A 27,643-nucleotide genomic window follows, 5' to 3' on the forward strand; every position below is an offset into this window, starting at 1 on the left:
GTATCTAGAAAAGCAGCTGGAGGGTGGGTGGGTGGGTGGGGAAATCAGGTGAATACAAAGCACCAGTGGTCTCAAAGACTATCTGACCTTCAGGCCACAGCAGAGAGCCAAGACATTCCTGCAGAGACAAAAGATTAAGAAACCTTTTCTGCTAGAACCTCCCGTTGCAGATGATCACTGAAAGGAGCGCTTTGCAAGTTGAGCCTTAGAGATGCCTTGATCCTTCCTTTACAACAAAAGACAAAGCTCATCTATGTGTCAAGCCCATAATCCTTGGAAAAGGCCAATGTTGCTCAACAGCAAAAGAATTTATACACTGAGAAGAGGGTAAATATGGGTACCCCTATATAAAAGACCAACAATAGTATTCTTCCTATAGAACAGGGGTGTCAAACCCATGGCGTCACGGCGGTGTCACGTGATGTATCGGGACTGGTTTCCCCTTTGCTAAACTGGGCGTGGCCTTAGCCAGCGTGTGACGCATCTGGCCCACGGGCTGCGAGTTTGATAGTCCTGCTATAGAATGAGCCAGACAGTATTAGAAAACCTTAAATGGTAAAACTGATTACCATAATCTCTATTCTGATTACAGATTAAATCAACTGTTTTAAGAATACCTAAATCAGTCCTGGATTGCTGCTGGTAACCTAATCCAAAACCTGGTTTTCTTGGGAATATCAAATTCAACTTTTATTTTTATTTTATTTTTATTTGATTTATATGCCGCCCTTCTCCGGAGACTCAGGGCAGCTTACAATGTGTTAAGCAATAGCCTTCATACTTTTGTATATTTATACAAAGTCAACTTATTGCCCCCACAAACTGGGTCCTCATTTTACCTACCTTAGAAAGGATGGAAGGCTGAGTCAACCTTGAGCCTGGTGAGATTCGAACTTACAGTAATTGCAGACAGCTGGCGTTAATCACAATGCTTTTAGTCTGCTGAGCCACCAGGCCCTCTTTGTAATCTTCAAGGTTATTAGGTGGGAGAATAGGAACAGGAAATTAGATTTACAATGAAGGGTTGTTGTTTTTTTTACAGCAAAGACATGACATTCTAAAGGGAGTTTTTCCTTCCCCTTCATTCCATAGGCAAAGCTATAAAATATCTGACATTGCTTTCTGTGAGAGTATACCTCCTTCCCCGTTTTGGATTGATATTCCAGATCACAAAGGAAGAAAAGAAACCCTAAGAAGTGCATGAACAGTATATACATTAGACTATAAATCTTTGCGGTCAAATATTTTCTCCTTTTTAATGTCTCAGGATGGGTTGAATGTTCTGTCCCCATTGTAAAAAAAAAAAAAACTTTCACAGTAAGTTCATTATAGTTTTCCTACAGTGATGGCTGCCTCTGAAGATGGAATCCTAGTTCTTGTTATCAGTTATCTTCTGTATTTTTTAAAATGCTTTTGGCCAAGAGGCGCAAGTGAGGTTTACACTGTTTTATAAAGGAAGACACAGAGTTCTACGTGGAAACCCCACAGATGTCTCCCAAGTGGGCACTAGCATTGAGGGCACCCTCAAAGAAGCCATTCTTCTAGGCAAGTGGGCTAGAGTTCCCTGTAGAGTTGCCTGCCTTGTTCTAGGTCTCATGGGAATGTCTGATGCAAGCTTTGATCCCCCTGGTGAGTATGGATAATGTGGCTTTATAGTTCTGAGAAATCATCCCAAGAAAAATAAAGAGTTTGAATTCCTCTATTCTGCTCAGGTAGATCTTGACTGGTCATCCAATGTATAGTATGCGGCAATCTTTTTTAACTAAATCCTGGAATTGGGGCAGAAGAAAAGGATTACAATTTGGTTCCAGTAAAAAGTGGCCATAAAGCAAAGGGTCGAGGTACAGAGTGATGATGAAGAACCTTTCTTGCTAGAGTGTGTCCTTACCTCCAATTGACCGAAATTACCATATATACACACCCAATATTAGGCCCAATTTGAAATTAGAGTTACTTTCCTATTTGTCAGCCACCATTACTTCCTTGAGGCAACACTAACTGCCTTATCTCTGGCTAAGAATCTATCATGAAAGCAACAGCAGCCTTAGCTAGTTGTTCATAACTTGTGTGAGCTTCTCCTTTTCCCAGTCGGATTTCTTGACATAATTTGGATCCAGTTTTCTCTTTGAATCTTAAGAGTAGAAGCCTTGGCCATGACTGAGATAGCAAAAGTATACTGGAAAAGTGATTTGAGCTAGCTGATCCATAGACAATTGATATTGCAGTTGAATGTATACATTTTGTAGAATATATGACCAGCAAATAACCTCTTCCAATAATCATAATGATAATAAGCTTAATAAACTATATGATAAATATTTAGTTTAATAAATATATCCATCCAAAACCTAGGTGCATGGAATTTCAATAGCGTGACTGAGTACACTAAAGCAATGAATTAGAAAGAATGATGAAAAGATTAAAAGTACCAAGAAGTGCCACTTGTAAAGTACAAAAGAGCCAGTTTGGTCTAGTGGCTACGGCACCCAGGCTAGAAACCAGGAAACTGTAAATTCTAGTTCTACCTTAGACATAAAGCTGACTGGGTGATTTTGGGCCAGTCACTCTCTCTCAGCCCAAGATTATTGTTGGGAAACAACAATGAGGAAGGAGTATTAGATATATTTGCTTCTTTGAGTTATTTATAATAATTATAAAAGCTGGGATAAAAAATATAAAAAAAAAAATATCTTCCACAATTAAGAACTGCTCAAATATTTTTCTACAATTTGGAAATTGTAACAATATTTATAATAGGATTGATGAGGAGTAGCTGATCAAGGTCTAATGCTATAAATGTTATGAAACAGGAGATGAAGAAGAATTCTGAGTGAAGAGTTAATGCAAAGAGTGTAGGTAGTGTTTAAGAGCTTATTATATTTTGTTTGATACTTTTGCCTCTACTTCTCCCATTGTATTTTCCACTCTAAAAAATCCAGTCAAGGACCTTCAAAACAACTTTAGTAATTGATAATTTATTTAGATAACATCTCTGCTTTCATTATTTGGAGAAATTGGATTGAACAGCAGTACTAAATGTACTTCTATTTAGCTGTGTTAGAATTGAGAAATATATTAAATGAACAATTATATTCAAGCTTTTATTCAATAAACTTAACATATTTGTTGTATTGCATACTGTTGACTTATGGGGTGATTGTACCCATAAATATCCTAAGAGGGGAAGAAGTAAATTCTGTCTCTTCCCTCACAAAGAGAGTGGTTCTTATAAAGGTAAAAGTAAAGGTTCCCCTCACACATATGTATTAGTCGTTCCTGACTCTAGGGGGCGGTGCTCATCTCCGTTTCAAAGCTGAAGAGCAAGCACTGTCCTAAGACGTCTCCGTGGTCATGTGGCTGGCATGACTAAACGCCAAAGGCGCACGGAACGCTGTTACCTTCCCACCAAAGGTGGTCCCTATTTTTCTACTTGCATTTTTTACGTGCTTTCGAACTGCTAGGTTGGCAGAAGTGGGACAAGTAACGGGAGCTCACCCCGTTACGCAGCACTAGGGATTCAAACTGCTGAACTGCCAACCTTTCGATTGACAAGCTCAGCGTTGGGGATCTCCATTTTCCTGTCTTCGGGGATTTGTGGGTGCATCTTTCACATCTTTGTGAAATGAAAAGCAATTTCTGCCACAGGGACATTCACAGTAGAGGTATGAGACATTCTAGTCTGAGGGGAGGTATGGGGTGTCAAGAGCATGGAGGAGCCATCCCTCACAATCCTGTTCTAATTCAAGAACATGTCTTGGAATATGAGTGACAGATTCTGGCTGCCTGGGCCCAAGAGATTTGCAGCCTTTCCTGAAATACTCAGGAAAATCTGATTTTTTTGGAAGCACCTGATGGATTTGGGGAATGACTGTTGTTCTTCCTCATCCAGAGACAACTCAACCCTTTCCCCATCTACCCAATCCTGAGGGGAGACACATGAGTACATTGTACAGTGGAGGATGGGAACTGGGCACCCCTTTTTCATTTAATTGTCTGGTTTTTCTCCCTGTTGAGATCTACAAGGGGAAGAAAAGAGGAGCTACACCTTTTGCCTACTTCCATGTTTGGATGCAGTCAGGAAACCCCAAAATGCAGTATCTCGCTCTTTTGTCCCCCAATTTGCCCCAAGGCATGTGGTTAATGTATGGGGTCCAACCAAGTATGGGAATGCATAGTTTGTGGTTACTGACTCAGGAGACATCTTGGGGAGAGGAAACAAGACGATGCACTGACATGCCACTGAAAACCAGCCCTCGTTTGACCCCAGCCATTGGGGAGATACTTCCACAAACAATATACTGCTATTGATGTCCATGGCAGAAGGTCTGTTGAGTTTATAGGAACAAAGAGAAGGAAAGGGACTGGGGGTGGGGGGGAACCTGAAGCTGAAAAGCAGCCAATGTAGAGGGAGTGCATAACAGAGCTGACAGGCAATGTACTCTCTGAAGCAGGCAGGACTCAAGCAGGAAATGAGACAGTCTTCCCAGCAGAAGCAACATCAAAGCCCTCCCTTGTCCAGGAAGGAGATATCACATTACAGAACATTCTGGTTTCCAGGTAAGAGGAAGATTGGCAAGAAACAGGAGGTACCTTGATACAGTTGAGTAACGAAGATAGTAAGAAAATGCAGATGGCAAAATTTACCCTCAGCAAAGACAGACTTTTTTTTTGCAACACGAAACTTTGGTTTTTCTTTTAGATCTCAATATAAGTAACAATATATTGTTGGTGATGGAAGGATGCGTGGCTGCCAAAAGTAGCACACAATTGGCATGCAGAAGAACCAAACTTGATCTCTGGCTTCTCCGGTTAATGATATCTCAAAGAACAGAGGTAGAAAAGACTTTTGTATGAGACCCTGGAAAAGTATTACCCATAAAGAAAGATACAGCCAAGTCAGAAAGCTCACTCTCCATTTCATTTTTTTTAAAAGGCTGCTTTGTATGTTGAGAAGTCATCTTCTCCTGCCTTTAATCTTCTACTGTGATACTCCATTTCTCAGAATCATGAGGCTTATGCTGGAAGACAAATTCAAAATGGTCTCAGTCCAGTTACCTACATCTCAGCGCAAAAAAAAAAAAAAAAAAAAAATCCAAGAAAAAGGAAGGTGCCGGGTGAATAATGGATAAAAGGTGTGACGATGATGTGTTGTCTTTAACAAAACAGAACGGGAAAGAGAGGCCCAAAGTCTAAACTAGTCTACAACGCAGGATTCTTGGCTCATGGAGAAAAAGACAGGCTTGGAAGAAGGATCAAAGAAAAAAAAATAACAAAAAAAGGAGAAGGAGTGAAAAATGGAAAGAGCAGAAAGTAAAAGGCCTCTAAAAGGTCACAAGAAGAAAAAGAATCGGTGGAATCTTGGGTTGATGGAGCTTGCTACAAATTTAGTATTAAAATAAACAGTTCAGACCAAAGTGCAACAGCTGCCAAATGCACAGTTTTCGCCCACCTCTCACTAGCCTTAAGCTTCTGTATATTGCTTGATGCCCACACAGGCATTCCATGCACCCTCTTTTGAAGCTCCTCCACCATCGGCTTGCACTGGTGCCTCCTCCTGCCTCTCAACGTCTTGCAGCTGCAGCTCCTCGTCATTCTGCTGTTCTTTTTCTGGGTCTTCCTCAGAATTCTGTGTTACAGCAGGTGGCACCTAAGGAAGGAACAACAGAAATAGGAATATCACCAGTAAGGGCCTGGTGATTCAACCTCTTTTGTAAAGATTCTGGAACAGAGCTGCAGCTTTGGGTTTAGTTAACTGGGATAGCCCAAAGGCTGAGAGAATAATTTTAAGACTAGGAAATAACAGAATAATAGAGTTGGAAGAGACCTTGGAGGTGTTCTAGTCCAACCCCCTGCTCAGGCAATACTATATCAGACAAATGGTTGTCCAATCTCTTCTTTAAAACTTCCAGTGTTGGTGCCTTCACAACTTCTGGAGGCAAGTTGTTCCACTGAATAATTGTTGTAACTGTCAGGAAAATTCTTCTTAGTTCTAGATTGCTTCTCTCCTTGATTAGTTTCCATCCCTTGCTTCTTGTGCCTTCAGGTGCTTTGGAAATAGGTTGACTCCCTCTTCTTTGTGGCAACTCCCTAGATATTGAAACACTGCTATCATGTCATCCCTAGTCCTTCTTTTCATCAAACTGCTAGATACATCCAATTCCAGGAACTGTTCTTTATATGTTTTAGCCTCCAGTCCCCTAATCATCTTTGTTGCTGTTCTCTGCATTCTTTCTAGTCTCAATAACTTTTTTTTACATTGTGTCAACCAAAACTGGGTGCAGTATTCCAAGTGTGGCCTTACCAAGTCATTGTAAAATGGTATCAACACTTCACGTGATCTTGATTCTATCCCTCTGTTAATGCAGCCTAGGACTATGTTGACTTTTTTGGCACTTGCAGCACACTGCTGGCTCATATTTAACTGATTGTCCACTACGACTCCAAGATCTATCTCACAGTAACTACTATTGAGGTAGGTACCACCTATACTGTACCTGTGCATTTGGCATTTCTTGCCTAGAAAGTAAAACCTTACTTTTTTCACCACTGAATTTCATTTTGTCAGATACAACCCAATGTTCAAGTCAAGATCCTTCTGTATCTTAACCCTTTCTTCTGGAGTGCAGGCTATGTCGTCTACAAATCTGATGAGTTCCCCATTCCTGAAAATATATGTGCTTTGTTCTGCAATATTTCATCTTCCTCCTGTTTTACTTTAAAAAAAAAAACCTTTTAAAAAGTGAGGTGGAATAGGGAGACTGGTGGACACAATATCTCTCAAAGGTATCATGTTACCTTTGCTGAACTAGATCATGTATCTGGATGTAAATACATAAACACATTATGTGATTAATATTTTGTCAATGAAGAACTTGGGACTAATCACCTCACTTCAGAAAGTACCTCACTCTGGAATATCAGGTAACAGAAAACCAAGCAGGACAATACCATGCAGGTGTGAGCAAAATGCTTGCAATTCTGAAGAACTACAAATTTATTTGAATTTAGGATTATCATATCTATGAAAGAAAATAGGTATCAAAATGTAATTCTGCTCCATCTCTCCTTATAAAAAGAGTCTTCACTCTTTTTATCCTTCCAGAAATAATATTTTTAAAAGGCAGAAAAGGCTTAGAAATAAACATTTCTAAAACTAGATTGGACATGATAGGGAACATCAGAGAACAAGTCTTAACACATTTGCCATTTGATAGCTGAAAAGAGAGTTTAGAACATAAGTCATTTAAATTTCTGGATTTTACGGACTGCTCTAACCTTGAGTTTCCGGCTGGACTCAGAACAGAGGCCACTGGGTGAGCTGCACAGTTCCTTCGAGACAACGCACAGGAATTCTGATTGATCCTCATTCCCATAGTTATAGGATGACCCAATATTCACCAACTGTAGAAAGAGATGAATGAACGCTAGTTAGGCCAAATGATGCAAAATTTGGGAACACTTCTGGTCTGAAAAGGAACATAAGATCTGAAGAGGGCAAATGTTAGGATTAGTACAGAAGACATAATGTGAGCACATTTGTCCTCCACAGTGGTCTTCATATGACAAGAAACAAAAGAAACGTAACCATGTTTTTCAATAGAGCCAGAAAAGATTCAATCTCCCAAAAGATTTTTATCATGCCATAGAAAGAGCTAAGGAATATTTCCCCTCGATCTCCAATTAAGTTTGGAATGTTCTAGGATCTGAAAAATCTATAAATCTTAAACTTATATAGTCTAAGAATTGGGAGTATTGCCAAGTCACAATTTATGTCTGCAATCTTACCTGTGCTTACAGAACAACACAGGTTTATTAAAAAGTTAAGCACCATACAGTTTAGTGGAACCTATTCCCAGGAATGCAGTCAGAAGTGGGGGGGAAGGGGGGATGACTAATAAAGTTTATTAGGTCAATAGCATGTTTTTTCCTTCTTTGAATCTGGTTCGTGAATTACTTGTAAGAGCTAAGAGAGAAATCACTATCCAATTCTACACTGGGAAACCTATATTCATAATCTTTTAATAAATTTAATAAATAAATTAAATAATCTTGTATACCTGTTCAAAGCGCCACCCATCTGACATTGTAGAAACCATTTGTGTGAGCTCTTCCTCCTGACATTGCAGTACTCTGTAGACATGCTTTGGTGGCACCTAGAAGAAACAGGACAAGGAACAACAGATCATATCAGCAAGGACTTTCCTGTCTACCTGTCCAGATTTTCTATTAATAAACAAAGCCAGGCAGTTGCTTCCCATCCTCAATTCTGGGTCATAGTGAAGAGAACTCTATGCTATAGAAAAGACAGAAGCAATCGATAGATAGAGTTTTCTGGCAATCAAAATAAGTAGTGCTGCTTTATGAGTGATGTGATTTATTATAAGGCAAAAGGAGTGAGCGGTTCTGAACTTGGAAGGAGGAGAGGGACATGAAATTTCGTATCTGAAAATTTCATGCCTTGAAATGAAATGTTTTGCACTATTCTCACGTGGAGATTCAGAGCAAGGCCACACATGAGAATAAAAAGTGCAATCTGCCTTAAAAGATTTAGTCATTATCTCCCATTAAAAGAGATCTAAAAGCACAGATTTTCTCATTTCAGTAACCTCCAGATAGGTTGGGATTTCATTTCCCAGAATTCCCAGCCCATATTGCTTTGATCATTTATGGTTGAAACTGAAATTGTGCCAACATATCTGGAAGGCCCCTGGTTGGGAAAAGTTACAGTACTGTATGAGAATTGCTGCCAATCCAAATGGAAGATATATGGACAAGTAGCTTAATATGTGAAATCCTAGGACATTTTCCAGCTTCTCACTTCTCTCATAACAACAATCAAAGACCAAGTGCCAAGAGTACTGCCTTTTCACAGCTCCCACATATGATTTTTTTCCCCAAAAATATTGACTGAATTTTCAAGAATCATTCTTTCCAATTGCATAATTAACACTGAATAACAAATACCCCAAAATTAACTGAATTAAAACAGCTCCTGCTTTAACAATTAAATGCTGGCTTGTTTATTCCCAGTCTTGTAACATTTATCGTTGTTCAGTTTTTTTTTTTGTAAAATGAAACTTAACATTCTGGGCACGTTTGTTTGCAATTTCTCTTAAATATAATTCTGACATTTCCCAACCAACCTGGGTTATGGTGTAATCCTTTTCCTCCAATCTGTCTTTTATTAGTCTGATTAGAGACCCAATGTTGTAGAATTCTGCTTCTTCCAGAACTCCTAATAATAATAGCAGAGAGCATAACAATAAAACACTAAGTACTGAACAATCTCACTATTAAGTAATTAAAATATAAACATTTGGGTATTAAAGAGAAAAGATTTGGCAATCCTTAAACTTAACTCACAGCAGAATCATAAGCTAATATGACACGTGTGTGATATCTTTCACAGAGATCAAATTTGGAAAGGCAATCAAAATCTATGGCGGGAAGGCAAGACTACAGCGAAAAATCACGTAAGGGAATATTTCTAATACTGGGAAACATTTAATACTAAATGTACAGTATATCACAGAAGTAAGTACACCCCCTCACATTTTGTAAATATTTAAGTATATCTTTTCATGTGACAACACTGAAGAAATAACACTTGGCTACAATGTATAGCAGTGGTGAAATGGACTTACCTTCGCTACCGGTTCGGGAATCTGAGCATGCTCGCACCTCCTCTGCGCATGCGCAGAGCCTTCTGTGCATATGCAGAGGGTAAAAAATGGGACGTAATGACGTCCTGGCGGGTGGGCAGAGCTTCCCACCACCAGCGCTACCAGTTCACACGAGTCAGTGTACAGCTTGTATAACAATGTAAATGTGCTGTCCCCTCAAAATAACGCAACACAGCCATTAATGTCTAAACTGCTGGCAACAAAAGTGAGTATACCCCTAAGTGATAATGTCCAAATGGGGCCCAAGTAGCCATTTTCCCTCCTTGGTGTCATGTGATGCATTAGTGTTACAAGGTCTCAGGTGTGAAGGGGGAGCAGGTGTGTTAAATTTGGTGTTTCACTCTCTCATATTGGTCACTGGAAGTTCAACATGGCACCTCAGGGCAATGAACTCTCTGAGGATCTGAAAAAATGAATTGTTGCTCTACATAAAGATGGCCTAGGTTATAAGAAGATTACCAAGACCTTGAAACTGTGCTGCAGCATGGTGGCCAAGACCATACAGCAGTTTAACAGGACAGGTTCTACTCAGAACAGGCCTCGCCATGGTCAACCAAAGAAGTTGAGTGCCCGTGCTCAGCGTCATATCTAGAAGTTGGCTTTGGGAAATAGACATGAGTGCTGCCAGCATTGCTGCAGAGGTTGAAGGGAGTGCACAGTCAGCCTGTCAATGCTCAGACCATATGCCGCACGCTACATCGAATTGGTCTGCAGGGCTGTCATCCCAGAAGGAAGCCTCTTCTAAAGATGATGCACAAGAAAGCCTGCAAACTGTTTGCTGCAGACAAGCAGACTTAGGACATGGATTCCTGGAACCATGACCTGTGGTCCGATGAGACCAAGATAAACTTATTTGATTCAAATGGTGTCAAGCCTGTGTGGCGGCAACCAGGTGAGGAGTACAAAGACAAGTTTGTCTTGCCTACAGTCAAGCATGGTGGTAGGAATGTCATGGTCTGGGACTGCATGAGTGCTGCCGGTACTGGGGAGCTACAGTTCATTGAGGGAACCATGAATGCCAACATGTACTGTGACATACTAAAGCAAAGCATGATCCCCTCCCTTCAGAGACTGGGCTGCAGAGCAGTATTCCAACATGATAACGACCCCAAACACACCTCCAAAATGACTACTGCCTTGCTAAAGAAGCTGAAGGTAAAGGTGATGGACTGGCCAAGCATGTCTTCCTACCTAAACCCCATTGAGCATCTGTGGGGCATCCTGAAACGGAAGGTGGAGGTGCGCAAGGCCTCTAACATCCATCATTTCCGTGACGTCGTCATGGAGGAGTGGAAGAGGACTCCAGTGGCAATCTGTGAAACTCTGGTGAACTCTATGCCCAAGAACGTTAAGGCAGTGCTGGAAAATAATGGTGGCCTGGCCAGATAAAATATCGACACTTTGGGCCCCATTTTGACATTATCACTTAGGGGTGTACTCACTTTTGTTGCCAGCAGTTTAGACATTAATGGCTGTGTGTTGCATTATTTTGAGGGGACAGCACATTTACACTGTTATGCAAGCTGTATACTCACTACATTGTAGCCAAGTGTCATTTCTTCAGTGTTGTCACATGAAAAGATATACTTAAATACATACAAAATGTGAGGGGGTGTACTCACTTCTGTGATATACTGTATATTATAGCTCAATGTCTATGTCATCCCAACTCACGTCACAGTATTGTTGTTGTGAGGAAAACAGGAGGAAGATATATCGGATATATTTGCCGCCTTGAGTTATTTGTAAAAATAATAAAAGCGGAATACAAATAAATAAATAAATATGTTCAAAGACACACAATCGAGACTTTTAAACGAAGAAACTATATGACATCAGAAACAGAACTTTATCCACCAACATTATAGTAAACCTGCAAGTGCATCTCTTTTTCATAATCTTGCCTGCTGCAAAATGAGGAAGAGATTTTGATTTAAGAGAATCAGTTTATCATAGAAACATACAACTGAAATAGACCTCAATAGATCAACCCAAGCCTATCAATACAAAAATTAGTAATGTAATATGAGGAATAACTAGCCTTATTCATACTTCCCATTTTAATTCTTCCACATATATCTGTACATTATGTTAATATCTATTTTCATTCCATTCCTAGCAGCTTCCACATCAAATTTATTTATGAATACTTCTCATTCTTTCTGTTACAACACTACTTATACAACACTATACTTTTCATACAGGATCATCATATTTGATCCTTATGCTCCTTCCAGCTCTATGGGTCTGATTCTTCTTCCACTTCCACTTCCTCTACTTCTATTTCCTTCATATTTTTCCTTCTTTCTATGCCTAGATTTTTCCCCCCAAAAAGCAATCAAAAACTGTCAAGAATGTTCTGTTCACATTCAGGATCTCTCATCATCATTATATGGTTCACTAACTCTTTCAATCTCTCATCACAAACAAATCAGTAAAGCTTTTGATTTATACAGGTAGTCTTCGACTTAACAGCAGTTCATTTAGTCACCATTCAAAGTTACAACAGCTTCAAAAAAAGTGGCATGACGATTTTTCACTTATGATCGTTGTAGCATCCCCATAGTCATGTGATTTACATTCAGATGCTTGACAACTGACTCACATTTATGACAATTGTAGTGTCCTGGAGTCATGTGATCACCTTTTGTGACCTTTTGACAGGCGAAGTCAATGAGGAAACCAAATTCATGTAACAACCAAGTTACTAATATAACCGCTGCAGTGATTCACTTAACAAATGTGGCAAGAAAAGTCGTAAACTAGGGCAAAACTGACTTAACAAATTTCTCACTTAACAACATAAATTTTGGGCTCAATTGTGGTTGTAAGTTGAGGACTACCTGTATTCCTTCCTTTTCCATGTGTACATGTGATTAAAACATAAATCCTGAATTCATAACAAACACATATTTCTTACCAAGTATGCGATAAACAATCATCATTTTCATTCAACTCTGAACAGTCCCAATGTTTATCTGATTCCCATCATTCATTCAAGTCACCTGACAAGTCATTTTTCTCCAGAATCACATTCAATTAAGCCTGGGTCTTCCTTTGTCATTTGAGTGTAACATTAACCAAATCAAATCACATCAAAACTAATATATTAGATTTTTAATACCGCTCAGTTCAAGATTACTCCAGATACTGAACCTACTTTCATGGGCATTCACAACTACCTAATCATACCAATCCATACTTTCTGACATGCACTTTAATCCTTTCATTAATAATTAAACTTAATTTCACTTTTCCACATTCCACTCAATAAGATTAATCCACCTTCAATCAGATTTATTACAATTACATTTTTTCTCATAGTTTCACATAAGCATATGTAGCTATTTTTCTTTCATGTGTTTTAATTTTTTAATTATTATTAACAGTAGAATACAAGCAATTACAATACTGATAAAAATGTAGCGGTTTGTAATGAAAAAAAATGTACATGGAGGTGATTAAACACTATAAAAAGAAAATGTGGGAGAACTAGTAACAGAAAAAAAGAAGAAATATCCATATAATTTTCTTTTTTTTTATTGCAAAAGTTTTACAATTACATTTTCACCCCTTTTTCCCCCCCTACCCCCCCAAACTTCCCAACCTCCCTAACCCTCCCCTCCCCCCAGACTTCCCTATAATATACTCATACTCATAAAGAACCCTAATATAACACTTATATATAAACTTGAACCCCTCCCTCCCCTGTATAATTTTTCTCTTTATCTCATTACATTAAAAATTTAAAAATTAAAATTAAAAAATTTCTAGTACATTATTTTCAAATAAAAGCTATTTGATACTTTCTAGTTTGATATTTGTTCTGAACATATTCTATCCACCTTTTCCATTCCCACTCATAAGTCTCTTGTGAACAGTCTTTTAAATATGCTGAAATCTTCGCCATCTCTGCAAAACTGGCCATCTTCAAAGTCCATTCCTCAATAGTAGCCATATGATAGATATGACCATTCCTCATATAATTTTCATTTAGCATCAATAAAGAATAAATTCAATCCTCAATCTTATTAGTCAGTCTGGATCATATGGAAATATATTGTTCTTATTTTTAGAGCAAAAATCTTTTCAAAAATAGATAAGGCTCTTATCTGAATTCATCAGGAAAATATATTCCTTTCCATTTACATAAGATTATCCTCTTTGCCAAGCCCCAGGCTTGATAAAACCAAGATCTTCATAAAATGACAAATTCTGTATTTTAGGAAAATAGCTTGACAGCCCATTTATATCTTAATTCTTATATTTCCCTACAAATTTGCATTTGCTGTTTTTTGCAGATGCTATGTTTTGCATATGCAAAGTTACCATATGCTAATTTTTGATTGAAACAAAGCTTTGACTGGACTAGACCAAATTATATTTTAGGGGAATATCAAATCCAAGCACAGGTCAAACGACGAAAGCTGAAGACAAAAAAGACTCTGAAAAGGCAGAAGAAGAGAGAAATAATCTGACAAATACTGAACAGTTTGTAATTAATATACTGATCATTCACATAATATGAGTCTCTCTTTTTTTCCCCCTACTAGGTCATGCAAACCGACAAGGAAATTTAAGGTAATCAGATAAAACATGGAGGCCCCCCCCCTAAAAAACAAAAACAAAATCGACCTCAAAAGAGGGGAAAGAAATGGAACAGCAGTATGTTTAATAGACTTGAAAGAGTACAGATTTCAGAAGGATAAAAGAGAAGAAGCACTGAGTCCAATACTCAACTAAGAAGTGACCATCCTAAATAGATACTGTGTTTCCCCGAAAATAAGACCCTGTCTTTTTTTTTTTTTTTTTTGAACCCTGAAATAAGCGCTTGGCCTTATTGCCATGCGCTCAAAAGCCCAATTGGGCTTATTATCAGGGGATGTCTAATTTTGGAGAAAACAGGGTACATATTAGTAAAGGTGGCATAAATCCTCACAACTTGCATTTGGTATACCAGCCTGGATAACAGAATTATCATACAAATGCAAAAAAAAAAAAAAGAAATAGTACTTATGAAATCACTACAGATCACACTGAATCTTAATGAAAGGAAACAAGCAAAAATACTTGCATTGAAATTCATCGTTTCAAAATTGGATAAATATTATTCATATTTCAATACATTTATTCTGAAAGATCCGATTTTCTCATTTTCTAATGCAATAGATTCATTTCATTATAATAAATATGCCCTATTTCTGAATAAAGAATTGAATAAAAGAGGGGTGATTTTCTTCCATAGAGAAGCTAGTATGAATTTTGCAAAGAGAAAATGAATTAATCACCATTTCTATATGATCTCTTTCTACCTAATTTGAAAGTAGATCAGTTATCTCAATAACTTGTTATTGGCTTGGCATGAAATAAGACAAAAAAAAAACATGGAGAAAAATATATCTAAACATATGAGTAGAATGCTGGAATGGTCTTTTCAGAACCATTCTCAGTAGCATCGCACTTAATAGTGTATAAATGATTACTGTTATGCAACAAAGTGTAGGGGAAAGTCTTCAGTTTCTCCAGCTCAGTGAGTCTATATTTAGTAGAATATGTGCATGTGAATAGAACCAAGCCTGTTAAAACAATCCTGAAAGAGATGCTTCAGATTCAAAAGGACATTTTATTACAGAAATAGCATGCCTAAATAAAAAGTTTGCTTCTCTGAGTTTTCTACTTCCATGAAGACAGGGGAGGTGAGGGAGAGGGTAGATGAGAAAGGGACAGGACAAGAAGGGAAGGGTTTTGTTCTTTCTAATTTCCTCCAATTGGGAAAGGGAAAACAAAAATAAAAAGAGAAACAAAAGATGCTTGATAGCTTACTCATAACATTCTTACACAGTAAGAGGTTTAACTGCACACTCCTAGTTCTCCAGCACAAAATTGTAACAGCATTAAAAAAAATTCCAGATATCTTCATTTGCTTTAAAATATACTTCCAGCAACCCATTAAGAAAGCCAGCAAAATATAATAATTCTAGACATATCCTTAGGTACCCATTCCATTGTTAATCATCTCTTCGTGATGAGCTGAACTTCTGAGTAAATAGAACTGAGGCAAGCTGCTAGCATGCTCCTTCTTATCTTATTCAGAGCAAATTTTGAGGTACCTGAAGAGGCTTCACTCTGATTTTTTTTTCCCAGCAAAAAGAAAGCTCCATATTTACACAAAAGAAAGATGAACCTGAATTTAAGATGATCAGGTGTATCATAAACATATTGTTTCAGAAGATCAACTTTCTGAAAACTACTAAGCCATCCCCTGGATTGATGTAGCATTTTCATGTCCAACTCTTCTTGAAACCAATCCTGAAGTGTATTTTTTCCTTCAACAAATGTATTCATGTAAGACTCTCACATATGTGTATTTATGTCTCTTAGCTTAAACAATCTCACAGTTGTTTTGGAGAAAAATGGGAGGTCAAAGTGCTATGTATTTCACTATGTATTGACCTCCTGATAGAAAGGTGGGAAATAAATCTAACAAATGAACAAACTAAATAAGCAAATAGATAGAGGTGATCAAGACTAAACTTGATTAGCATATCTATTCACACTTTGCACCCCCATTCATTTGCTCATGTTCAGCAGTTATACAGGAACCGTGTTAGTTTCTAATTCTCTCAATAAAATGTACTACATCCGTAAGTAATTCTTCAAGAAGAAAGCTAGATTCTTTTTGGGTAAATATAGTAAATGCTAGTTGGTCATTAAGTCGTCCATAATAGAGCATTCCAATGGCTTGTTTAGACACAAGCATTATATGCTAACTAAGCTATTTTGGCTTATTCAATATATATAATTTTTTTAAAAAATATATATATATCTTAGTTTGATGTATAAATCTATCCAGTGAGTTAAATCTTTTCAGCCACTAAAACCAACTGATTTACCATATGGAAATGTGACAAAATTGTGCCTATCAGAAAAATAACTCAACCAACTCGACAGATGGTTTAAGAATAAATTTTCATCTATTTAGTTAGCTTGATTTATAAAGCCTCCCACTCAGCACATAACTCGGGGCAGTGTACATCATTTGTAAACAACAATTAAGTCCATATAAAATGACTTAAAAATAAAAACAAAATTCAAAACATAAGGACATTCAGTACTGGGAAAAATTAAACCAACAGAATTATTCTGTTGGCTTAATTTTCCTACTGTTTGGGAAAAGGTACAGATTTTTATGCCCTCTGAAAGGCCGAAAAGGTTGGGCCAACCAAATCCCAAGGAGGAATTGTGTTCCAAAGGGCAGGAAAGTAACAGAGAAGGCACAACTCCTGTGTCTTGCCTCATGACACTGTCTAAGTGACACAACATTGTCAACCGTGTCTGATCAAACTTTGCCCTGCCAGATCTAACCAGAAGAGCAAAAATATTCAAATATTATTTTTCAGCCTTGCAAACAACCCAGCCCTGTGTCATGAAAAACTTCATAGTGTGAACCAGAATCTTGAACTACGCTCAGAAGCTTTGGTAATCAATGTAGCTCATAAAGTAGAGAGGTACCCTATTCACATCCCTGCATTCTGGGCCAGCAGTAGCTTCTGAGAGGTCATTAAGGACAGCCCATATGGAACCATTGCAGTAATCCAACTCTGAGGTGACTAAGGCATTAATGACAAGGAGGAGAGCCTCCTGATTCAAACATAGGCACAACTGGTGTTGTTCCTCTTAGAACAAGAGCTGTACGTCTCCCAAACTGCACACTGGGTAGATTTGGAGCAATGCTATTCTATCCAGAAAGAACATGGAAAGTCTCTAGATCAGATGCATCCCAAACCCACAGCTACTTGTATTACAAGAGTAAGTCTGAGCCTGTTCCCCCTCAGCCAGGTCCGTATAGCCTCCATACATCAAGACAGAATATTGATGGTATCATTTGGAAGACCCAGTGTTGAGATGTACATCCAACTCCATGCCTATGGATGACACCATCCAGCAATCTTATATAAACAGGAATCAGAAAAGAATCAAGCCTCGAGCCAGGGTGGATTTGATTTAAATCGAGTTGATTTAAATCACAATTTAAATCATGATTTAAATCACTAGTAAAAAGGCTTGATTTAAATCAACTCGATTTAAATCATATTTTTTAAAGAGCAACTGTCATCTCTGCTACTCCTTTGACCCACTGTTGACTCACCGATAGTCCCAGTGTTGCAGAATATACAGCCTCATGCTACATAACTAAGCTCCATTTCATGCTGAATAAACTAAATTATTTATGTATCTTAAATAGAAAAAAACTCAAAAGTTTTTTATTAAAATAAATTTGATAAAAATAAAAAAAATCCAATTTAAATAAAAAAAATCCGATTTAAATAAAAAAAATCTGATTTTTTTGATTTTTTTTTAAAAAAATCATTGATTTTTATCCACCCTGCCTCGAGCTATCCTACAAAGCAAGAGCCTTGAGTTAGATCTCTCTTCTCATCTCCACATCATCACCAATTTGAAATGGCCCAAGAGAAAAGAGAACCACAACAATTCCATAACTTCCAACACTTAAGTCAGTCCAAAAGGATATAATAATCAATGGTATCAATACTGTCAAGGAAACCAGTGGAAATACCACCTCTACAGTAGTCCTGCCACAAGTCAACAAATCAAATCAATACTATATCTACACTGCACCCAGGTTTGAAACCTTACTGGGAGAGATCCAGAAATCCACCTCATCTAGAGAGCTTTGAAACTGCAACCTACTTTCTTAACAACTTTCCCTAAAAAGGAAGCAGTCCAGAAATTAACTAACACAGTCAGATCCAGCATGATTTCTTGAGAGAGGAATGTCTTCTTAAGCATGGGTTGGACCACCCCCCCTTTCAAGGATGAATCATTGCTTGGATTCAACCCACATGCTCTAGTTAGCCTTAACTAATTAACCAGATTATATCACCAAGCATACAGATATTTGATTCATGAAGAAACACTCAAGATTAAATCTTCAGCCATATCCACTATCTAGCTCTAATCCAATGATGGCCAAATAAAAACTTGTTGGATCTATTTTGCTCTTATTTTTATTACAGTGGATATCAATATCCACTAAACAGCATTATTAGCCAGACAGAAGAGGAATATTAAGGAATTGGGAATTTCTAGCCCAAAATATCAGAGACCAGGTTGCAACTGATGGCTGGGGATGGCTGGAAGTTTTGAGGTCCATATATTTTAAAGTTTCTGAGGTTGAGAAATATTAGCCTAAGGGAAATTGGCATGAAATTATTGCTACATAAGCAAATAAAATGTTGTCTTCCATTTTGTTCATCTGTCATCATTTGCATCCTCATGTTGCTTCCCTAGAGGGACCCACGTGATGCATTTCAGCAGCAGGCATGTGGGATCCAGGCACTTAATGAAACCACTGAGGAACTAAAGTTACACTTAGGAACTAGCATTTTGTTATTCACCAGAAGAATCTATTTGGACCTGAAGCCTTATTAGGAACCTCACAATATGTCACTTTCCTTCCTCAGCAAACTAGGGGAATATATTAATAAACAAAGCAAAAAATACAGCCACTCAGAGTCTGAAAGTTGTGGGAAGGGAAATGAGGAAGCAGTTTCTTTTTCAATCACCAGAGAATTACTGTCATCATCACGACAATGATATTGTTCTTCTTTTCCTTCGCCTCCCATATTAGAGTAGTATCCAGAACCAGAACCAGAACCAGAACCAGAATAGAAAAAGAATAAAATATTGTAATTTCAGATTCTTCAAGAGTGATCAGTTGGCTTCTTGTAACATGCTAAATTCTAAACTTAGGTTACCAAGACATGGTTTTTGTTTGCACATAACATGTCCCCAAGTAAACCAGACATGGGTTCCCATAACATGTAGCTGAATTCTTATAACGCATACTGCACCTTTAATCTCATGGACTCTGAACTCAGTGAGTTCTTCTCCCTATTCTTACTCCTTTTTTGTGCTGTAAGAAAATTATGCTTTGAATAATTCAGACAAGTACTCTCACCACTGCCAACTACTCCCACAAGGAAAGGAAACTGTCAGAACAGAGAAACTGAAATGGCGTAACGCTGTGAATTAGCTCATCAGCTTCTTTCTTTTTAAATTGGAAAAAAAAACTTTATTATAAGCATAAATCACTTTACACTCTTCAAGCTGATGTTAAAAATTAGGAAAGACACAAGAGAATGAAATACTAAAAGCAAAGTAAAAGAAACACATAAAAACAACGTAAGATGTAGCTTTCAACATCAGACTTCCTCTTTCCTTCCCATTGTCTTCTATCTCTTACTACTACTTAAGAATTTATATTCTTTTCCTTGACCACTGGAAATTACAGCTTGTGTCTATTTGGATGGTTTGCTCTACTGTTTAATTAGCTGTTTGTTATCACAAACAAGAGTGCCACCAAAATATGTCATTGGCAGCTGGTTGTTAGGATTTCTGAACACAAAGTAAAAAATAGCATTCAACAGAACGATTATTATTTTTTTTGAAGGAAAGACGCTGCTTCTTACAAAGTCAAAAACTAAATATTTAGAATACCAAGCATCAGTGTATTTACAAGGGTACAAACCATCACCCTTGTGATGCACTGTTTGGCCTCTTTCTCATTTTCCCAACACAGAACTGCACTAAGGGAATGCAGGCAATTAAAAATAGACCCTAGATTCAAACAAAGCAAGGACCACAGTACAGAAATAAATAAATACAACTGCTCTTTATTTTCAAGTTCAGAGTCTCAACCCCTCAGCATGGTTGTGGTGGGTGAGGACAATATTCATGCGGGCATCCCCAAGTGGGGTAGTAGGAATTGCCAACTTTCATTATAAAAAGACGTCAATCTCTGACCCAGATTAAGATAAAGTATGCAACTATTATTCCACCCGTTTATTTTGTAAGAAACTAGCCTGGCTGTCTCTCCTTTCTTCTCCTCACTTCAGCTGCTAGATTAATGTCCAGTTGCATACCAAAGGGAGTGGGGAGAGAGGGCATCCACCTTGGGGGAAAGCAACAAGGCTGAAAATCAGAAGGAAGCTAGCAGCAGGTGCGCAGTAGTCAGCTGGTTGATGTGGCACAGCAGCAATGGGAGGGGAAAATGTGCCTTCAAGTCAGTATTGTCTCCCAGCAACTACCCCCTGCAGCATTTTTCAGAAGTGACATGCTAGTTCCCTCTTCCTCAGTCTGCAAGTAAACAACTGGCCAAGCTCAACCAACTCACTTCATGCCTAAAGTGAGATTAGAACTCGAGGTTTCCTGTTTTCTAGCCTGGTGCCTTAATCCCTTACATCAAACTGGATCTTAGCAGCAAAACAAGTATGTTAGTTATAGGTTTAGTGTAGTACACTTATATGTCCTACTGATTTAACTTTTTTAAGGGAAATGTCGTACAATTTATAAGCATTCGTTTAGTGATCGTTCGAAATTATAAGAGCACTGAAAAAAGTGACTTATGTCCGTTTTTCACACTTACAACTACTGCAGCATCCTCATGAGCCTGTGATCAAAATTCAGACGCTTGGCAACTGGCATGTATTTGTGACAGTTGCAGTGTCCTGGAGTCATGTGGTCATCTTTTGCGACCTTTTGACAAGCAAACTTAATGGGTAAACCAGACTCACTTAACAACCATGTGATTAATTTAACAACTGCAGTGAATCACTTAACAACAGTGGCAATAAGGTTGGAAAATGGGGCAAAACTCACCTAACAACTATCTTACTCAGCAAGAGAAATATTGGGCTCAATTGTCATAACTTGAGGACTACCTAGATATGGAGTTGTTGAAATTGATTATAAAGATTGCTAATTGTTATGACAAGACAGGTTTGGGTCTACGGGAATCGTTCAATAAATCTGCCATATTTCTTTCTTCTTGAACATAAGCTCACCCTTCTACACAACTGCAGGTATTAGTTTTAAACTATGGCACTTTGTGAGTTCAGGCAGCATGCCAGAATTCAGGTTTTCTCTGGAGAAAATCTTCTGAAGATATGTACATCTTAGCAGAGCTATTTGGAAAGTACACCTCAGCAAAGAGATACCAAGTTATAAGCCACTAGATAGGTAAAATAACTAAGCAGGACCTATTTTTTAAATTTTTGTTATCCAGACTTCTTCACCAAAATGGCCTTACTTATATTATAAAAATAAAGATAAAACAACAATTATGCATGAATCAAACAAAAGCAGCTATTATATAGAAAGAAAAAGGTACACAGCCAATATAAATGATAATTTGAATAAGCATATCTCTATATAATAGAAGAAGGGCAAGAGAAAGAACCAATTAAGAAATAAAGGTGCAATTTACTCAGTAGTAAAATCTTTTGTTTTTCATCCAGAAGTCCCCTGGGTTAACATCTGCCTCTCCGTCAAGGCTAAGACAGATTCTGTTCTGAACCCCAGAGACTCTTTGCTGTAAGTCATCATAAACCAGAGCTAAGAAATTCATAGCAACCGGAGCTACAGTTAATATTTTATGCAGGGTGGCTGTGGACCATAAAGGGCAGAGGTAGGGTAAAAAGTAGATAGGGCCGTATCCCAGATGTGAGCAAAACAAATATTGGAGAATTTTTCATATAAATTGGGAGACAATTTAGGACAGTGGTCCCCAACCTTTCCAACTTGGCAGCCCGACACGTCAGGGGAGGAGGGAGAGAGGGGATCATTCTGTGTGAATGGTAGGCACACACAAGTGCATACATCTCCATTTGTGCAAGCGGAGCTTCGCGCACGAGCCTGCCGTTTGCATGAGTGGAGCTGCACACGCATACACGCTCCCCCCACCCCACGTACACGAGCCGCTTCCAAATGGGCCGTGACTCAATAGTGGGCCGCAGCCCGGGGGTTGGGGACCCCTGGTTTAGGGGATGTTTGTCTTTTAACTATGCTATATCTATCTTTAAGATTTATGTTACATTTGTGTTTTTCATGTTCAATACTTTAGAAAACCATTTTACCCATTTTTAAGAAGAAAACAATAGTGGAAAAAATGGGTCCTTGGTCAGTAAAAAGAAGCTTGAGGGTACCCTATTACTGCATATGTATTTACGATATTACCGTGTCAGACGAATAGTCTAATTTGGTATAATGCATCATTCTATGTTCTTGTAATAGAACATGGGGAATCTCCTGAGAAAATATGTGAAGCGTTCAATCTCATGAAAAAGATCATATTGCCAGAAAATATTTAACATGTTCTTAAGGTCCTGCTATAATATTACTGTCATGAAGCCTTGGTGGCGCAGCGGCTAAAGTGCTGTTAAAGTGCTGCCAGCTGCCTGCAATTACTGCAAGTTCAAATCTCACCAGACTCAAGGTTGACTCAGCCTTCCAGGCTGAGGTAGGTAAAATGAGGACCCGGATTGTGGGGGCAATAAGCTGACTTTGTGTAAAAAAGAACACTGCTTAGGGGAGGCCAAAAGCCCTGCTATGCAGGTATATACAAAAGTATGAAGGCTATTGCTTAACGCATTGTAAGCCACCCTGAGTCTCCGGAGAAGGGCGGCATATAAATCAAACCAATAAATAAATAAATAAATGAAATATAATTTTAGACAATAGATGCAGAGACAAGAGTATTCTCAAGTCATGTGATCATCATTGGAAACAAGTGTATTTCAGAGGCACTTCAATAAATAGCCCTTAGCAATCAATTATGTTCATTGCCTACCATAAACAATACAGCTAGTCCTTGATTTATGACCATAATTGGGCCCAAAATTTCATTGCAAAGTGTTGAGTTTTGCCCCACTTTATGACCTTTTTTGCCACAGTTATGCGAATCACTGCAGTTATTAAGTGGATCATGTGGTCGTTAAGTGAATCTGGCTTCTCCCATTGACTTTGCTTGTTAGAAGCTGGCTGGGAAGGTTTCCAATGATGATCACATGACCCCAGGATAGTGCAATAGTCATAAATGATCACATACACCCTTGGGGATGCTGGAATGGTGTTAAGGGTGAAAACAGTCGCAATTCACTTTTTTCAGTGCTTCAAATGGTCACCAAATGAATGGTTCTAAGTCAAAGAATACCTGTACTGGCATTTATATACCTGGGTTCCGGAACATACAGATCTATAGACTTACCTTCCTCAGCCATGTCTTTATCCAGTACCAGTTTCCCATGCCGGAGGAAATTCAGAATAGGTCCAAAGTAAGTTGGATCTCGATCTATGAGATACGCGCCGGTCTCATCCTAAACCAAAAGCAAAGAACCAAACAAGCCATGTTTTCTGAGTTCTTTGTTTACTTGAATCTTCAAAAGATTTTTGAATACAATCCTTCACCCAAACCTCTGAATAAATTTAGTTTTCAGGGATAACAAATGAAATATTATGATGGTTCATTAACTGCTTAAAAACAGAGCCGAGAGAAAGAATTAACGGTCAGCTTTCATAATAAAGGGGCTATAAACACCAATTGGGACATGTGCTTTTTATATAAGCCTTGAAGTTAAACCAGTGAGAAATCATTTAGAAATCAGCAGTCGTGTAACCAATTTTGCTGACCCTTCATTACTGAAGAGTGGTAAAAGAAAATGAGCTCAAGGACTCTTCTCAAAAAGGTTGAATGGGCATTAATATAAGTTTATATATAAAATGATACAAAACAGGGCAAAACTTTTTGAAATGTTTTATACACACACACACACAGAAAGAGAGAGAGAGAGAATAAGACAGATTCATACATACCATATTGATGGGAATAAAGTGGCAATGACTGATCAGAAACAGATCTTGACAACTCTACAAAGGGGGAAGGTATTTATTATTTATATCTTGCCTTTATCGTTTTTTTATAAATAACTCAAGTGATGAACATCTACAATTCTCCTTCCTGCTCCTATTTTCTCCACAACAGCCACCTTTAACAGATTAACAGAGTTGGAAGGGACCTTATAGGTCATCTAGTCCAACCCCCCAACCTCCCCAAGCAGGAGACCCTACACCATTTCTGACAAATGCAGTCCAGTATTTTCTTGAAAGCTTCCAGTGATGAAGCTCCCACAACTTCTGAAGGCAAGAGAGGGACTGGCCCAAGTTCATCCAGCCAGCTTTCATGCCTAAGGCCGGAAAAGTTGATGTCCTGATCTCTAGCCTGGTGCCTTAACCCACAAGACACACATTCCAAGATAGCATCCATTAGGAAAAAAATAAAACAAATTGTACTGCCAACATTAAATGTGTTACACAGATATACTGTTCACCTATGACTGCTATATCTCACAAATGATTATATCTCGAAGATTTCAGCATATCTAAAAGATCGCTCACAAGAGATTTATGAATGGGAATGGAAAAAATGGATAGATTATGTGCAGAACAAATATCAAACTAGGAAGTATCAAATAGCTTTTCATTGAAAGTATTATATAAAAATAGAAATGTATGAATTTTGTGAAGATGAAAAATTAGAGGGGGGTTTGAGGGGTTCAGGTTTTATAAAAAGGGGATTTTGTTGGGATTATATTCTGTGGAAGTCAGGTGGGGGGAGGGTTGGGGGGGTTTGGGAGGGTTAGGGTAGGGAGTATGGGGTGGGGTGGGGGAAAAAAGGGGGTGAAAATGTAATTGTAAAACTTTTGCAATAAAAAAAAATGATTGTATCTCAAAACTGTTTTAAAAAAATCAATCTGGAAAAACTCTCCAAAGAGAAAACATCTTGCAGAGATAGGAGGTGTTTTTTTTGGGGGGTGGGGGGGGTGGGGTGGAAGGAACTAGGGAATAATGGGCAAAAAGGGAAGTCTGTTTTAAACTATGCACACTCAGCAAAAGAGGTTTTTGTCTCTGTCATATTTATGGGAACCCTAAGTCATTTAATGTAGTTTAATAGCAGGAGATTCAGGGCAAATAATTATAATGGTATTTAAGCTGTGAAGTATTTAAATATTTCTTAGATAAATGATGAATGCACTACATCAATATACTGAGTTTGTTCAAGCCTTGTGCTATGGCATAAACTATTATTTACATAAAACACAATGGCTAAGTTTGCAAAACGAAGTCAAAAGCAATTGCATGTATCTGCAGGATCAGAGGGGGAGAAAAAGCAAAGTTGCCAAGAAATATAGGAAGAGAGGGATTTGGCAGTGCAGGCATACTTTGTGTGTACTTGTGCATGTGTACGCAGGCACAACTGTGTACTTCCTCCAGATAATATTGGCCAATTTGAAACAATGTCATCACGAAGACTATACAGTATTCATAAAACAGATTAAGATGTGATCTGAGTTAATCAAATTGGCCGGGTTCACCCAACAAACTAAATTTTATATAAATTCTATTCAGTTTGTCATGGAAGTGTAAATCAGAGTGACTAAAAGATATCTGCCAAGTTCTAACATGCTGCATCTAAATGAACTCTCCTTTAGTTATTATGGCTTTAGTTGTTAATCTGGCTCACAAATTACATTATCACAGTGGCTGAATTCCTTCAATATGCTAAAGCCCCTCTTAGCCTAGCTTAGTTGTGTGTAAATCCAGCCATCCCACATTTTAACCTAACATGTTGTCCAAAGTCAGCAGCTTTTTGATCCTATCATAATATTTATTTTAAGGCTGTATTCTTTATGCATATCCTTGGAGAATAAACACTTAAGTCAACCGCCCTGACTGAGGGTATGCTTTACTCCATTTAAAACAACAACAACCCAAAAACATCCTGCGGATGAAGTTTTTGAACGGCTGCCCAAGACTACATTAGCCTTAGCAAAAGCTGCCTCGAGCGCCAAGATAAATTGACTAAAAGACCCACATTAACACAAGGGATGTTACGGTGAGGAAAAGGAAGGAAACGATTCCTAAATTCGCGGTTATTTTGAGTACTGGGCAAGATTTCTTCGAGGCGGAGCAGCCCCTTGGGGTGGACAAGTGGAGTTTTCGCGATCTTTACCGCTGCTTTTAGCGGAAATCGGCGCGCTTCGGAGATAAGAGGCGATCAACATTATCTCCCGTCGAGCCATTGAAATCAGCACACTCGCGTGCAAAAAACAGAAGCTTGGAGACTTTCTCGGCGTCCGCATTTTTCAACAAGCGGAGCGATTGGCCTGCGGGCATTTAAAAACAAGTTTCCTCGCTTACGCTTTCGTTGCTCATCAGGCAGGCAGAGACGCCCCGCCAGAAAACGGATGCTTCTATAAAGACTTGCCTCGCTTTTTAAAAGACTTGGGTAGCCGAAGCGTACCGGGAAGAAACCCTCGTTCCTATGTAAAGCTCCAAAACCCTGAGAAAAAATGTGGGGGGGGGGAAGGGAGAGAAAGAGACTCGAGCCTCCTGACCAACTTTGCGTTCCCGAAATAAACATGCGAGTGTGACTTTGCAAAAAAAAAAAAGGAAAAAAAGACTTCTGCTTATGGGGGCAAGACTCGAAAAGTGGGTGAAGCGAGGGGGGGAAAGCTCGATCCCTTAGCAAGATTATTCCCAAGTGGGCTCCAATCTTCCGAAACAAAGGGACACAAACACACACCCCACACACACACACACACACTTCATTGCTGGCCACAGCGGGAGCCTGGGCGCTCTCCCCGCCCTGCGATTGAAGCGAAGGGGGAGACACGCTCGCGTGTTCGCAAACCAACCGCGCTTCCTTGGAGGGTCGGTGGAGCGCGGGCGCTTACCCGATCTGACTGCAGCTCCTCTCCCTGGCAAAGGCGGCAGAGGAAGGATTTCTGCTCGCGGCACAAGGTCTGCTTGGTGGTTAAGAAAACGGTGCCCCCGACATTCAGCCGAACCCATTTGCCTCGGCTGCTGGGGGGAAGCGGCTGTTGCGAGCAATCCCACGCGTACGAAGTAGCCTTCTGTGCAGCCGGTGCGTCCTCCCCTCGTTCCATTCTCATCTCTTTTCTCTGGGCGCGTCCCCTCCTACTTTCCCAAAGAGGCGGGACGCGGCTTGCAGGTGTTGAGCCCCGGAGGATGCTGGGGCTTGTAGTTTGTTTCAAGGGCTAGCGCGCATTTCAGACTTTAGCCGGGGGACCCAAAAATCA

At 38.8% G+C, this 27,643-nt stretch overlaps 1 protein-coding gene across 1 annotated transcript; it reads right to left on the minus strand.

Moving 5' to 3' along the window:
* Positions 1–22: 22 nt before the first annotated feature.
* Positions 23–27,496, minus strand: KCTD17 (potassium channel tetramerization domain containing 17). The gene is made up of 7 exons (XM_070947248.1): positions 27,278–27,496; positions 23,752–23,860; positions 9,144–9,235; positions 8,058–8,153; positions 7,276–7,401; positions 5,450–5,647; positions 23–118 (listed from the first exon to the last, which is right to left on the minus strand). The coding sequence occupies exons 1-6, from the start codon at positions 27,494–27,496 to the stop codon at positions 5,462–5,464; spliced, it is 828 nt and encodes a 275-aa protein (XP_070803349.1). The 3' UTR covers positions 23–118; positions 5,450–5,461.
* Positions 27,497–27,643: the final 147 nt, after the last annotated feature.

Source organism: Pituophis catenifer, unplaced genomic scaffold (genome assembly GCF_029215685.1).
Source record: "Pituophis catenifer annectens isolate HBS135680 unplaced genomic scaffold, rPitCat1.0.hap2 SCAF_7, whole genome shotgun sequence".
NCBI classification, from domain to species: domain Eukaryota; kingdom Metazoa; phylum Chordata; class Lepidosauria; order Squamata; family Colubridae; genus Pituophis; species Pituophis catenifer.

Coding starts and splice junctions, on each gene's coding strand:
- KCTD17 (XM_070947248.1), bottom strand. CDS start 27,496: ATGAGAATGGAACGAGGGGAGGACGCACCGGCTGCACAGAAGGCTACT. Junction 8,154..9,143: donor AGGATTACACCATAACCCAG/GTTGGTTGGGAA, acceptor TGTTTCTTCTAG/GTGCCACCAAAGCATGTCTA. Junction 5,648..7,275: donor AGTCCAGCCGGAAACTCAAG/GTTAGAGCAGTC, acceptor TTCCTTCCTTAG/GTGCCACCTGCTGTAACACA.